We start from the raw sequence: 14,251 nt of genomic DNA, 5'->3' as shown, positions 1-14,251 counted from the left end.
TTCAGCAGGAAACAAAGCTGTCAGCAGCTGTAAAATATCCAAATGAATCATTGATTTATGGGTCAAAAGAAGCTTGAATTATTGGGGAATATTAGTTATATTTGCTCATGTATTGTTAATAATAATTATACTGATGTTGTAAATTGGTTCATCCCGATGAAAACTCTGTTTATTTGATCGTTCTTGCATCTATAAACTACTGCAACTAAAAGTTATTGTGAATTGGATGTTGGACTGAGATCACGCGATAACTGTGGTTGGGGCGAGACCTTGGTTATAAAGGCGTTGTTGTGATTGGTCAATCGGCCGACTGCTGGATCGACCCAATTGGCTGTGCAGGAGGTAAACAGGGAAATGAGTGCAGGCGCCTGAGCGGGCTGGATCTTGTAGGTGAGTTCGGTCCAAATACGGAGATTTAATTCCAAAAATGAACGTCCGGAGTAATTTTCCTGCCGGTTCACGTTGAGGAGCTTTCAGACACACCCACATGTGGCGGGAGAGGTAGCCGGGTTGAACTGAGACGATGTAAAATGTGGTTTTTGAAGCACGTTAGCCGGGAGTTAGCCTGTTAGCTTCGATCCGCCGGACTGTTCATTTCTTATTACGTTATTGTTACAATCCCGGAATAACGTGTGACACGGTGACCGGACTGTAGAGACAAGTGTCCGCCATAAATGAGCTCTGTTGTTTCCACAATCTAATTTTGTTTGTGAAAATAGTGTAAATATGAATCAAGTCTGGTTGTTTTTTTGATCATGGAGAGAAGTTGAAAATAAAACGTTCACAAGTAATTTGATCCAGGTGACAAAGAAAAAAAAAATCAAACGTAGGCCTGTGACTGACGACTATTCCCATTATCAGTGATCATTCAGTGTGTAAAATATCAATAGGAAGTGATTAATGCCCATTACTCTTTCCAGGGCCGTTGCCAGTATTTTAGAAATACCGTATTTTCTTAAATACAGGCTCGCGGAAAAATAAAGGTGGATTAACTTCTGGTGCCTTTCACATAATTTGCATGCTAATACACAACTCCATCACTTTAATTTAATAATTCAACAATATAATCATGTTGCTTTCAACACTCTGTTGTTCAGGGTTACTCATCTCAGGTGTTATTGTCCTTTTTCAGTCACTGCGGGTGCCACTCGATGGCAGTAGCTACATTTGAAGCCCCGCGTGCGAACCGTGCAAGTCACTGAATTTTCCAGCAATCAGTCGAGGATCATGGCACCCAGACGGAAATTTGATTTTGAGTTCAAAGAGAGAGTTTTGCAGTATGCCGAGGAAAATTCAGGAGAGAAAACGGCGAAGCACTTTAACATCGACACGAAAAGAATCCGGTACTGGAGGAAACAGAAGGAGGAGCTGCTGGTGGCCGACAGGGGGAGGGCGCGACTGGCCGGAGGCGGGAGGAAGAAAGTCAGCTTGGAGCTGGAGGAAAGGCTCTCCGAGTGGATGTCCTCGATGCGAGCCAAGCACAAGCGGGTATCGAGGAACATGATCAAAAAGAAAGCGCTGGAGATCTACCCTTCAGTGAGCGATGGAGGCAAGACGTTTGTCGCCAGCACGGGTTGGCTGCAGAGGTTTCTGCAGCGCAGCGACCCCTCGCTTCGCCATCCGGTCGCCACGGTGCAGAAAGAGCCAGACCTGCTCACTGACAAACTCGTGTCCTTTGTTGAGTCCGTTGGCGAGGCCATCAGCTCCAAAGGCATTTTAGACAAGGACATCATTGCAATGGATGAGACTGTCATCTGGTTTGACATCGTGTACCCCGACTCTGGAGAGGCGCCACGTGAGAGGAGCGAGGCTCCGAAAACCAGGGGGCACCAGGAAAGCCACCTCAGCGTCACGCTCGCTGCCAAGGCCAACGGCACCAAACTGAAGCCTTACATCGTCTTCAGGGGGGCCGTCGATGAAGTGAAGGCGCTGCAGCAGCAGATCTGCAGCGCAGCGATCGCCACGTCTCCGAACGGCTGGATGAACGATGCTCTCACCGCACACTGGCTGCAGTGCATTGTGGGAAGAGTCAGCGCGACCCCGCGGCTCCTGGTGTGGGACTCGTACAGGTGCCACATCGCCGATGCCACCAAAGCCGAACTTCAGCGCGGCTACAACATCACGACAGCAGTGATCCCAGCAGGCTGCCCCAGATACGTTCAGGCCGCCGATGTGATGTGGAACCGGCCCTTCAAGCAGAGTCTGCACGACGCCTACAACCGGTGGGCGGACGGGGATGCAGACAAGGAGTACACGGCCAGAGGATACTTAAAAGTCCCCTCCCGCCGCCTGCTGGTGGACTGGGTGGTCGCGGCCTGGGACAAACTGGACGAGGATCTGATCAGAGAGTCTTTCAAAGTTTGCGGACTGTCTGTGAAAAGCGACGGGAGCGAGGACGACCTCATCCTCTGCTTTCAGGAGGGACAGCCGTGCGCCGCCGGACGGGAGGCTCTGATCCAGCTCCGACAGCAGAGGGGGGGCGCGGCAGCCCGGGACCAGGAAGACAAAGACGATAATGACAGTAAACTTGTTCTTGATGATGAAGATGATGGTGAGGATGCTGAATCTGAGGATGGTCAGTAAATATTTGACTGTGCCGTCAATCAGACTGACATCGACGTTTCTGTCAACCTGAAACCTGAAACTGCTCTTCATCAATAAGTTGATCGTATGTTTGGATTTATGTCGATGACGAGTTCACCTTCACCTTTCGAATGACTGGTTGTGTTCAGCAGCTTGATGAATTGGATGGTTTGCATGAGATCCTGTGATGTGCTTTCCAATCAATGTTTTTATGGGGCTCAAAGTGACACAATGATGCTGTTTAAACCTTCATTCATTCATTCTGACACACTGTCCTCTGTGACAGGAAGTAAACATCAAAATAAAAGCTTCTTTTGACCGTTCATTGAAGGTCTTTCTTTCACTGTCCATTAATGTGTGTCCATCGACTCCTCAGTCAAACGTCTTTAAACGTCTCTTTAAAACCCAAAAATATTCAGTTTACTGTGGCAGAAGAAAAGCAGCAAATAGTCACGTCCAGGAAGCTGGAACCAGGGAATTATCTGCGAATCAATCAAGTGATTGATTATTGTTTCAGCTGCATTTGGTTTGTTTTACTGATGATTTGATGAAAAATGTCATGTTTCATTGTGATGAATTAGAAAAAGCGTCGCTAGTGACAGTTCTGCTGCTGCCATGTTCACATTCTGACCACTGAGCACTGTTTTTGAATGTGTCAACCTTTATTCGTCTCTGTCCAGCCTCTGTAGAAGCGGCCATGTCTGTCATCGTTCAGACTCGCGGTGAAGTGGGCGGCGGCGTTGCGGCTCACCTCCAGTGCCCCCTCTGTGGCCATTTCTCCAAGAGCCACGCCCACCAGCTGTCCCACGTGGCAGCGTCTCACCCCACCCGCCTGGACGACGTGGCGGTCGGTCGCCTCGGCAACATCTTGATGTACCAGAGCACCGCCCGGCTGTTCCACTGCTCCGACTGCTTCTACACCAGCCGAGACTTCACCAAGCTGTACAAGCACATCATCTCCAAACACTGCATGGACGAGAGGGAGGCGGGAGGAGACGACGGGAGCGAGAGGGGGGAGGAGAAGGCGGGAGAGGAGGAGGAAGGAGAGGAGGAGAGGAAGAAGGGCACTCTGAAAAGAAAGAGGAGCTGCGAGGCTGAGGAGGAGGAAGACGATGGAGATGGCGCCTCCCTGAGGACGGTGTCAGTCAAAGCAGAGGGCGAAGGACACGACGGCGTGCTGATGTTCGACGGCGCCGGTTACCGCTGCCTGATCTGCGGCTGGAAGAACAAGCTGAAAGGTCTGGGGATCAACCACGTGGTGCGCAAGCACAACATCCCCAAAGCGTACGCCACCCAGGCCATCAGACGGGATGCCGCCGCCGCCAAGCAGACGCAGAGCGGCGGGCCGGAGGAGGAGGAGGCGGCCGGGCTGAGCGGGGAGCTGCTGAAGGAGGAGATGGAGGCCACGGCCAAAGTGGTCCGCTTCAGCTCCAACCGCTTCATCTGTCTGATCTGCGGCTGGAAGACCAAACTCAAAGGTACCGCCGTCAAAGGTCGCCTTTCTGTAGGTGTCCAACATGTCCAAAGCCTCCCGGCTGTCCACGTGTCTCACACGGAGACGTTAAGTCCTTAAAGGGTTAAAAGTCGTCCACAGATTCGTTTAATAAGTCAGTTTAAAGAGAAGCAGCAGCAGAGATCTTCATCTGCTCATCCACTCACTCTTCATCCTCACCACAACCCCACGCCTACATTACCCACAATGCAGCTGGCCTGCCGACAGAGTTAAGCAGCAAACGTTCACGTTTGAGAAACAGGAATCCTGAAATGTTTTCCATCTGAAATGATGTAAACTGATTGAAGCGATTGATTTAGTGTCAGACTGATCGATCGATCGATATTTCGGCTGAACTTTTCTAAACTGCTCGTTTCATTTCGAACCAAACGTTTGAAACTCTTCACATCTCGTTCTTAAACTCACTGAAGCGGCACACAAACGCAGTCCGCCGCTGATGTTGTTGCCAAACGCTCGTCTGTGTTGGAGCTGAAGCTGTGTCTCACCTGTGGGCTCACCTGTCCCTGTGCGCGTCCTTGCAGGTTTCGCCATCAGTCACGTGGTGCGCAGCCACGACGTGGAGCGTCCCTACAGCTGCAAAGACTGCAAGCGCTCCTTCTTCCTGCCCAGCCGGCTGCAGCAGCACGTCAGGGCGGCTCATCGGCCCGGACGCTACGCCTGCCCCTTCTGCTGCTTCAGGTCGCACTTCCTGGGAGGCTTCAGGAGGCACTGCAGCCGCTGCAACGCCCGGGAGGAGGAGGAGGGGGAGGAGGGGGGAGAGGTGGGAGGGGAGGTGGGGGAAGCGGGAGAGGTGGGAGGGGAGGCCGAGGAGGACGAGGAGGAGGGAGAGGAGAGGAAGGAGAGGAGAGGAGCGAGGAAAAGAACGGGGAGGGTGATTAAGGAGGAGGAGGTGGATGATGATGATGATGATGATGAGTGATGAAGGAGTTCAGGTGTTAAATCCAGGAGACGTTTCCATGAACTGAACCTTTAGCTCCCCCCCGTGGCCGAGCCTGGAAACGCAGCGGCTGCAGAGTTTCTCCTAACCTGACAGCAGAAACCTTCATCATCATCATCATCATCCTCGCCGTTTCTCTCCCTCCTCATGCAGACTGTCAGTTTAACCACGTATGATGAAACCTTTGAAACCACGCACACTCGAGCACGCGTATGGAAACAAATCATCATCAATAATCAATGTGTTGACTGACAGCAGCGTTCTGAAGAGTCCATGTGTTCATCCTTCATGTGTTCACAGTGAGGACCCTCCTCTTCCTCTCTGAGCGTTTCTTCTGTCCTAACTCGTCTGAAACGTGTTGCTGCGTCAGATTCAGAATAAACTGAAGTTTACAAAAATGAAGTTTATGTCAAAGGTTTCAGAGTCTGATGGTTTATTTTCAGCGTTTGAGTCACAGAAAACGTGATGAAGCACAACACTAACGGCTGTTTACTGTTGACAGTATTTGGGTGATTGTTCGAATCTTTTGGGCAGATTTTGGTCATTTCAGAGCAGCTCTGCTCTCTGTGAGCTTTCCTCAGTTTGTCTCTTTCTGCTTTAAAGAAGCAGAAGATCGATCTGGACTGAAAGATCAATAAAGTTCTTTTTGAATGAAACGCTCGTTTGAACTCTGCTTATTTGAACTTCTTCCTCTGAACTTTTCGGTCAGTTCAGATTATTTCAGTGAGACTTCAGTGATCGAGCTTCAGTTTTCGCTGCTTTTCAACGTTGAGCCTCAGTGGAGACACCTGCTGGTCAGACGCCATCAAACACTGCACAGATTTCAACAGGAAATACTTTTCCCTCATTTACACACCGACGGGTACTTTAAGAATACACCATCATTCACTGGTTGATCAGTATTTATACTCTGAATCTGCAGTAACTACATCTTTAAATGTAGTGCAGTAAAAAGTCCAGTATTTACTTCTGAGATGTGAGACACTGAAGTACATAACTGTACTGAAGAGTAATCCCTGAGTAAATGTACTTAGTTACTTTCCAGCATCCTGAACCTTTCTGAAACTTTCCATCAGTGTGTGTGTGCGTGTTTACCTGACTCCTGACGTGACGACGTCCAGTGTGATCACATGACAGCACACAGCCAATCTGCAGCAACGAATATCTGTTATTTATTTAACCCAAACATACAAAACAAACCCACCAATCACAGCAGAGTGTGAGGACATGTGGTCCCACGTAGAGACAGGAAAGAAATCTGCTTTATGTGATTCACACAGGTGAAAGAAAACAATGCGAAGCAGCGAGCAGGAAACACCTGAGCGGCCTCCTCTTCCTCCTCCTCCTCCTCCTCCCCTAACAGAACACATGCTCAATGATTCCTGACGCAGGAACATGAAGACAGCCGCCATGATTGAACCTTTTCCACTGCAGGAACTGAAGCCGCCGTCTCTGCAGCTGATCTCAGTCCAGCGCGTCAGCGGTCGTCCATCCTGATTGGCTGAGCATCTTCATCGACCAGGACAACCTTTAAGGGGACTCTCCAGTGAACAGTCCAAATGGACTGTCCTGATTTGTCTGTCTGAAACACGCAATCACTGACTTTGGTGATGATGTCATAATCTGTGACTCAGGACGTGAGGGGGGCGGGGCAACGCCACATGACGCAGATACAGACACGAGAACTTAATTTAGCCTGTTAGCATGCTAGCAGTTCTAAGTAGCCCTAAAAGTCATTAGTTTTGCAACTATTCCCACAATGAATACTTTGACCTGAAGGTGGCGCTGCAGAAGGATCCGCACCGTCAGAGGGATTCATCTGGCCGATGGCTGTGTGCGTTCTCAGGCTGGCGTCGCGTTCCTGCAGTGGAGAAGATCATTTTCAGGCCGTGCGGCGCTCAGACGGAGGAACCAGCGCAGATCCACCAGAAACCACCAGATCCACATTTAATGAGAGCGTTTTACAGAAAGCTCGGACTCCATCCCGACACATCCCACCTCGCCTCTTCTCCACCTGAAGTCACAGAACCCAGCGTTTAGCGCCCCTGCCGTGTCGCTCGATGGACAGTCCTCGAAGCAGAGACGAAGACGCTGTCCCCTGCTTGTCCGAGCTCATCCGACAGTTTCTAACAAAAAAGTTTCACCCAGCAAACATCTTTTCTCTAAAACTTCATTCACATGATCTGTTTCGTTTGTTTGATTGAGAGCTGGACGTCGACGCCTCTCTGTCCCGTCTATGGCTCTGTTTGGTTCTACCTGTCCCAGAATCCCCTGCTGCCTGTCAATCATTCAGGCCACCGCGGAGGTTTCAGTCCGTCCGGTCTCTTTGACAGCGCTGCAGCGGGGGTGTCGGGGACCGAGGTCAGAGGTCAGATGTGTCGAGGGCACCACGCTCCCTCTAAGGCAGCCATGTTGATTCCTCTCAGGTCGCCGAAGTCATCGCCGTCTCCGTCGCAGTACTCGCCGTCATCGTCGTGGTCGTCGAGGCGAGGCGTGAAACTGGTCGACGCCTTCTGCTGCAGAAGTGTTAGTCAGGAACACTCGGCGTGAATGACAAGCTTCATCGTGCACGACATCGAAACAGGCTGCTTCAACGTGCACAGCAGGCGTATGTGTGGAAGTATGTGTAGCAGTATGTGTACTTGTATGTGTAGTAGTTGCTGACTTTACCGTTCGAACCACCGGCTCTCTGAAGGGAGGACAGACCATGTGGAAGCGAGGGATGGCCACGTGGAAAACTTCCTCTTTATTGGCTAGAAGAGAAACAACAACAGTTCAAGAACTACAACTGCTGCAAAGCTAGAGAACTACAACTGCTGCAAAGCTAGAGAACTACAACTGCTGCAAAGCTAAAGAACTACAACTGCTGCAAAGCTAGAGAACTACAACTGCTGCAAAGCTAAAGAACTACAACTGCTGCAAAGCTAGAGAACTACAACTGCTGCAAAGCTAAAGAACTACAACTGCTGCAAAGCTAAAGAACTACAATTGCTGCAAAGCTAGAGAACTACAACTGCTGCAAAGCTAGAGAACTACAACTGCTGCACAGCTAAAGAACTACAACTGCTGCACGGCTAAAGAACTACAACTGCTGCAAAGCTAAAGAACTACAACTGCTGCAAAGCTAAAGAACTACAACTGCTGCACGGCTAAAGAACTACAACTACTGCAAAGCTAAAGAACTACAACTGCTGCACGGCTAAAGAACTACAACTGCTGCACGGCTAAAGAACTACAACTGCTGCAAAGCTAAAGATCTACAACTGCTGCACAGCTGAAGAACTACAACTGCTCAACAAGTCCAGTCTGGACAGTACAGAAGTCGACAGTGGAGAGGTTACCCAGTCTGTGGAAGGTGTAGTGACCCTCCATGTACTCTGACGGGGTGGAGAAGGTGGTGCAGCTGGCGTACTCGTGGACTTTTCCAGGTGTCATGACCGGAAACTCTCCTGCACAGACACAGACACAGATTCAGCGGGAAAGATCAGCTGATCTCAGTGGAGCTGTGACGCTAGTCACGTGATGCGAGCAGCGTACCAACCACGCCGGGTCCCTGGACTTCCTCCACGTTGCCGTCAGAGGTGGTGATTTTCCAGTAGCGGCTGTCGAGCTGACAGGCAGCTTCAGGCGAGGCGCCGCTCGACATCTCTATTCTGAAAACACACATTCGTTAAAGCACAGGCGTGACGTGGAGCGCACGTAAAGACGAACGGACGGACGGACAGGCACCTGATGCGGTACGTGAAGAAGAAGTGCGGTGGATGGACGGAGGAAAGCTCTGGCAGGAAGGAGGTAGAAACAGAGACGGTGATGTCACCGGTGGTCGCCACGCAGCCCTTATCGTGCACATACCTGCAGACACACGTGCATGTTTTCCGTTTTTAAAAAGCAGTCTGGATCATTCTGAGAACACAGAATGTATTTCATCACACTGACGGCTGCAGACGAACGGTTCCTACCTGAAGATCTGGTCTCTGATGATTGGATATTCCCCTGTGACCACGTTGTGGACGTAGGTCGTGAACCACTCCAGGAAACAGGAACCTGAACACAAACAAACAAACAGTTTGACAGTTCGATGTGCTCAGAAAGTCACACTGGAACTAAAGACAAGTGAGAGGAGATGAGGGACTGAACGACCTGTGATGAACATGTCGATGGCTGACGGATCCTGAGCCGTCTGATCCTGAAACACAAACGCAGCGTGTTCGCTAGCATAGTTTACACTCCACAAGCGAAAAACGGCTTATTTATTTCTTATTATATATATTTCTTTATTGATCATTTCTGGATGTAACAATAACTCGTAATGAAATAATTGGACCTGGATGCCGGACAGAAAATGGACAAAGGGACACGCCTGCTCTTAGCTCAGATTTAACACTTCTGTCAATGTAAACTTTCAAGAAACGACGTGTGTTTTTCCTCTCTGTAAAGTCCTCTGTGACATTTATTCTGAAAGGCGAGGCAGACAGGAAGTTCACGTACGGGGCAGGGGTAGAAGCTCTCGAACATCCTGCGTCCCTCCGCCGGCTCCAGGGCCATGTACTGGCTGAGTCCGGTGTGGAAGCAGAAGGTGAGCGGCAGGCAGCGTCTCATCCCCTTCCTCTGCTGGAAACCTCCGGCCGCCGTCTCCACGTCCAGCAGCACCTCCGACCGGTAGTGGTTGGACAGGGACATGCTGCCCATCAGCCTGAGGATGGACGGACAGGCAGGTTAGACAGCAAGACGACCACAGTCAGGGGGACTCCGTCAGATGGATACCGACCCTGGGATCACCAGCTTCTGTCCGTTGTGGATGCGGTACGAGCAGCGGTAGTCGTCTGGGAGTCTGCAGCTGATCTGAGCCTCGATGTCGTTAAGCTCCACCTCTGTGGCGCCCTCTGATGAGCAAAACAAACATCACAGGGCTGTCAAACGTCTGTTGTGTTTGTGCTTCAGCTGCAGCACACCATCACATCTGATGACTTTCATCCTCATTGTGACTGATGTTTGTGCGGTTTGTCGTCACCTTTGAGGGACGCGATCATGCGAGGACACCTCTGCTGCAGGAAGCTCTTCAGCTGCTCCCAGGCTCTCTTCAGGACCGGGTAGTACTGGATGTAGCGGCCCAGGTCCCTGTAGTACTGTTTGAACAGAGAGTACCAGGACACACCGCTCTGCAGCCGGTCCGCACTGAACACACACACACACACACACACACACACACGCGTATAAATAATCTACTAGCCTGTTGGTTATTCTGTCATAGTTACAGTGATGATTAGTAACACGCACTGTTGCTGAGAAATAACGTGCATAAATAAAAAAAAACACTGACACAACATTGTTAACCAGTGAGCTTGAGATGGTTTCGACAGGCTAACTGTTTCCCCTGCTTTCAGCCTTTATGCTAAGCTAAGCTAAGATGAGCTAAGATGAGCTAAGCTAAGCACGCTGAAACTGTGAAAGCAGCCGGCGGACGGACTCACTCTGTCAGCAGCCAGTGTTTGGAGCAGAGGGTTTTCCACAGCGGGTTGTGTTTGGACAAGTCATTGAGCCTCCTGCTGACATAACTACAACTGGAGAAAATAAAGAGAGAGAGAGAGAGAGAGAGAGAGAGAGAGAGAGAGAGAGAGAGAGAGAGAGAGAGAGAGAGGCGGGTTCAGCCACTGCCAAACTTCATGAAGTTGTCATTACTACTGTACTTCAACTGATGACACTTTAATTACATGAAGCTGAGAATACTTTTGAACTTATTTTACTTTGGTAAAGTACCTGAATACTTCCTCCAGGTACATTATACTCCTTGACATAATAGAAATCTGATAATTGGCTACTGATTCAGCCAGAACAAGCTAAGAAACGTACACAGACAGTTAGCAGCTGCTAACTGCTAACTCCAAATGTACACAAGATCTTTATCACGTCGAAGTCGCCATGCTAGCTCGGTGCTACACGCAGCAGCTCGTTTGACATTAGCTTTAACTTATTCACCAACAGTAGTTTCATTTCCATGTATTTTCCTTCAGCACATTTATTTTTTTCAGGTGTGTTTTGTTGCCGTCTGTCACTCAGCAGCTTCGGCTCTGCTCACTGACACTGCTGGGCTTCTTCGTGTTGTTGTTAGCCGCCTGTTAGCTAAGCAGCAGCCGCTAGCCTGGTCGCGTTCTGCGCCTTGTTTACTTCTGTTTTTTTAATAAATAAACGTTGTTTACTGCCATTTTCTGCTGCGTGTGCTGCATGGGGCGGTTGTCAGATACATACTGGATCAGGTCTCTGAAGCTCAGGAAGGATAAAATGTGCAGCAGCGGGTCTGAAGGGAGGTGATCCATCCGTAACTCTGAGGAAGCCGCCATTGTTAGCAACACTTCTTCTTCTTCGTGCTTTTTTAAATGGCAGTTGCAAAACAACATTAAGATGAATTACCGCCACCTGCAGTAACCAGATGAACTGTTATCACCTTTTATCCACACCTCAGGTTAACTTTTATTTGACCTTATGACACACATTCAAACATAAAACAAACAGAAAATACATATAAACCAATAACAAAGCAAAGAAAATGAACTAAATTAAACAACACTGAGGCCACAATAACCAGGTGCACCGATCTGTAAACAGATAAATGAGATTAAACCGATGAAGTTCATATTCCAGGGGTCAATAAAACAAGTCTACACCTACACCTACAGAAAAAATGCATGTTGTGAAAATTAACATGTTTCCTTTGCAATTACTTTGCATTAACTTTAGTTCACAAACCAAGAAATGATCCACAGAAGGTATGACTGTGATGTCTGAACTGACCACCAGGGGGCAGCGTTAGCTCTGTTCACTGAACGTCTGCAGCATTGACCTGTGAGTCAGTGGATGTTGAACTGTTGGCCTCCAGCATGAAGCTGAATGATGTTTGTTCTCAGTCACTCACCTCATTCATAAATTACTTTCCCCAGATATCCAACAGGAAGTCAGATCTCCTGATTTATTATGATTATTACTTATATTAGACATGTTAATGGAGCTTCAGCAGTCAGAGTTTTTGAACATTTACTCAAGTACTGCCCTTAAGCACAATTTTGACTTCTTCCACTTCTACACTCGCACATGTAATTCATGCCACGTTTGACTCGATCAGCTCTGAGTTTCGGGGGCGTTCGACTCGGAGGTCACTGTCTGTTCTGCTGTTGGGATGAGGGCTGAGTAAACCTCTGCGTCCACCGGCGGGGAGTCGATCCAGGCTGGCTCACATCCGGCGCCTTCATGAGCCCAGCAGGCCACCGTAATGCTGCCGAAGCTCCTCAGCTGTCTTCCCTCTGCACTGGCATATGATTCTGCATGATGAGTACTTTTACTTTTGGCTGCAGGACGCTGACTCAGAGCAGAGTACTTCTACACGGTGGTACTTGGCGTGAGTATCAGCAGTGTTTGAGTCAGGCTGCAGGTGGAGCGTCTGAGCCTCGTCCTCTGTGTCCAAACTGTGGACAAAAACTTTCACCTCAGTATCTGGGAGTCAATATTTGCTGAGTCGTGCTGAGTCAGAGGGAAACTGGATCGGTGGATGTTTGGAGGGACAGTTTGTGTGTCCAGCTGCAGATTTCTGTTTAATCACCTGTCTTCACGTCCCTCCAGCTGCTTCTGTCTTCTGTCTCAAAGGTGCGAGCCGGGGGGGGACGCTGGCGGGACGTGACCTCTGACCTCTGCGGCCGTTCGTTTACACAGGTGACGTCTTCGTACGGAACAAAAGTTCGCACAGTCACTGCCGAGGTCACGGTGACGGCGGTGACCGGAATGTTCCGTCACTGCCAGGAAGCAAACAGGAAGCTGTGATTTGACACTTCCTGTGGCGCCGCCGCCATCAGGTGACGGCACCATGTGACCAGCTGCTTGGCATTTTTCTGTCTTTTACAGATTACAACGACGATGACCACTTTATACCACCACTACTATCCTACCACAGTACTTGAAGTAGTGGCAGTACACGCTGTGTACATGTACTCATGGTACGTCAGAGAGCTGCAGCCTGTTGGCCGGCTGAGTCAAAGTAAACACGCTGAGGATTCACGCTGAACATGTCCGACTCATCAGTCCAACTCACACTTTGACCCTGCAGTCAATACCCCCCCACCCCCCCACCCACACACACACACACACACACACACACACACACACGCGCTGACAGACTGAGACGGAGACAGACTGGAGACGGACTCTGCTGGGTTTGGTTCTCAGGTTCTGTCTGCAGGTCTGGATCATGGAGCCGACGTGGAAACCAGCTGCTGTTCTGCTGCTGTTCCTGCTGCACGGCTGCTCGCCACAACACGGTACCTCCACCGCCTCTCTCAAGTGTTTACTGCGTTTCTGTACTCTGAAGTACGAGAGTAGTACTGATACTGGCAGCAGTACTGGTAAGAAGCTGCAGATGTTGGATGGTCGTGGTTCTAATCACAGTAATCTGCATCAAAACTGTGTATAAATACACACAGTTTACTGCGATTTACAGGCACAGAGGTCAGTAAAGTCGGAAGTTCAGGATGTATAAATATATAAAAGTACCTGTTCAGATGTTACTGCAGCTTCCAAAGTTCAGTACTTCAGTACAGTTTAGTACTTTCGAGTATTTCCATTCTCTGCTAATTGATACTGCTACTCCACCGCCCTTCAAAGTACTTTTTACTGCACTACATTTATCAGATAGATACTTTTAAAAAATATGTTGAGCATAAAAAAAGTAAAACTGTGTATTGCTACAGAATAAACTTTGTGTATTTGAAGTAGTTAAACATTCTGAGTATCTTCACTTTCAGTAAGCTCTTCTTGCTGATAGTACTTGTGTGTCTTTACTTAGTCGACATTTCCAATGCAGTACTTTTAGTAGTACAGTAATAAGTATTTGTATGAGCAGACGTGTCTGAAACTCGCCTCCAGAGTGTTTTGATCTACGATCCTCTGATCTAATTTAACGTGAACGACGCGCAGTGGCCAGTTTATTAGGTACACCTGCTGAGGCTCATGCAGTCTGATGGAACGAATCCTCTCTTCAGGAAGGTCGTAACGTTCTGTTTGATCACATGATATTCAGTCTGCCCTCTCCAATAGAAACAGGGTGGACAAAATTATAGAAACACCTTTAAGGCTTTTGAGGCTCCTGAAAATGAGCGTGACGCGGAGGTGAAGACGTTTGAAGCTGGGAGAAAGCGGTGATTTGGGTTTTCTGTCTGTCTGCTTTCAGTTTTCCT

At 49.0% G+C, this 14,251-nt stretch overlaps 3 protein-coding genes across 4 annotated transcripts in view; 2 read left to right on the top strand and 1 right to left on the bottom strand.

Annotated features, from left to right (window-relative positions):
* The first annotated feature begins 368 nt into the window (after nt 1-368).
* LOC139351959 (transcriptional repressor CTCF-like) lies at nt 369-5,015 on the top strand. Its single transcript, XM_070993883.1, has 3 exons — nt 369-390; nt 3,264-4,061; nt 4,618-5,015. The coding sequence occupies exons 2-3, from the start codon at nt 3,281-3,283 to the stop codon at nt 5,013-5,015; spliced, it is 1,179 nt and encodes a 392-aa protein (XP_070849984.1). The 5' UTR covers nt 369-390; nt 3,264-3,280.
* Nucleotides 5,016-6,184: 1,169 nt separating this feature from the next.
* Nucleotides 6,185-11,399, bottom strand: fbxo3 (F-box protein 3). Of its 2 annotated transcripts, none has more exons than XM_070957671.1 (12): nt 11,280-11,391; nt 10,505-10,594; nt 10,045-10,208; nt 9,802-9,916; nt 9,522-9,726; nt 9,174-9,219; nt 8,993-9,077; nt 8,763-8,885; nt 8,571-8,686; nt 8,375-8,482; nt 7,704-7,786; nt 6,185-7,549 (listed from the first exon to the last, which is right to left on the bottom strand). In XM_070957671.1, exons 1-12 carry the CDS (start codon nt 11,369-11,371, stop codon nt 7,403-7,405), a joined length of 1,374 nt encoding a protein of 457 aa, XP_070813772.1. In that variant the 5' UTR covers nt 11,372-11,391; the 3' UTR covers nt 6,185-7,402. The 2 variants fall into 2 exon arrangements, with proteins under 2 accessions (XP_070813772.1, XP_070813773.1); XM_070957672.1 differs by having other exon boundaries at nt 6,191-7,546; nt 11,280-11,399.
* A 1,867-nt stretch (nt 11,400-13,266) lies between these two features.
* f2 (coagulation factor II (thrombin)) overlaps nt 13,267-14,251 on the top strand; it is a 7,121-nt gene continuing 6,136 nt past the window's right edge. The window contains exons 1-2 of the mRNA XM_070958134.1: nt 13,267-13,336; nt 14,245-14,251. The exon at nt 14,245-14,251 is cut by the window's right edge and continues 74 nt beyond it. Of these exons, the coding sequence (XP_070814235.1) occupies nt 13,267-13,336; nt 14,245-14,251 (77 nt within the window). The remainder of the gene's footprint in view (nt 13,337-14,244) is intronic.

This window comes from Chaetodon trifascialis, chromosome 24, assembly GCF_039877785.1.
Source record: "Chaetodon trifascialis isolate fChaTrf1 chromosome 24, fChaTrf1.hap1, whole genome shotgun sequence".
Classification (NCBI taxonomy): domain Eukaryota; kingdom Metazoa; phylum Chordata; class Actinopteri; order Chaetodontiformes; family Chaetodontidae; genus Chaetodon; species Chaetodon trifascialis.
This window is presented reverse-complemented; position numbering and strand designations above follow the sequence as displayed.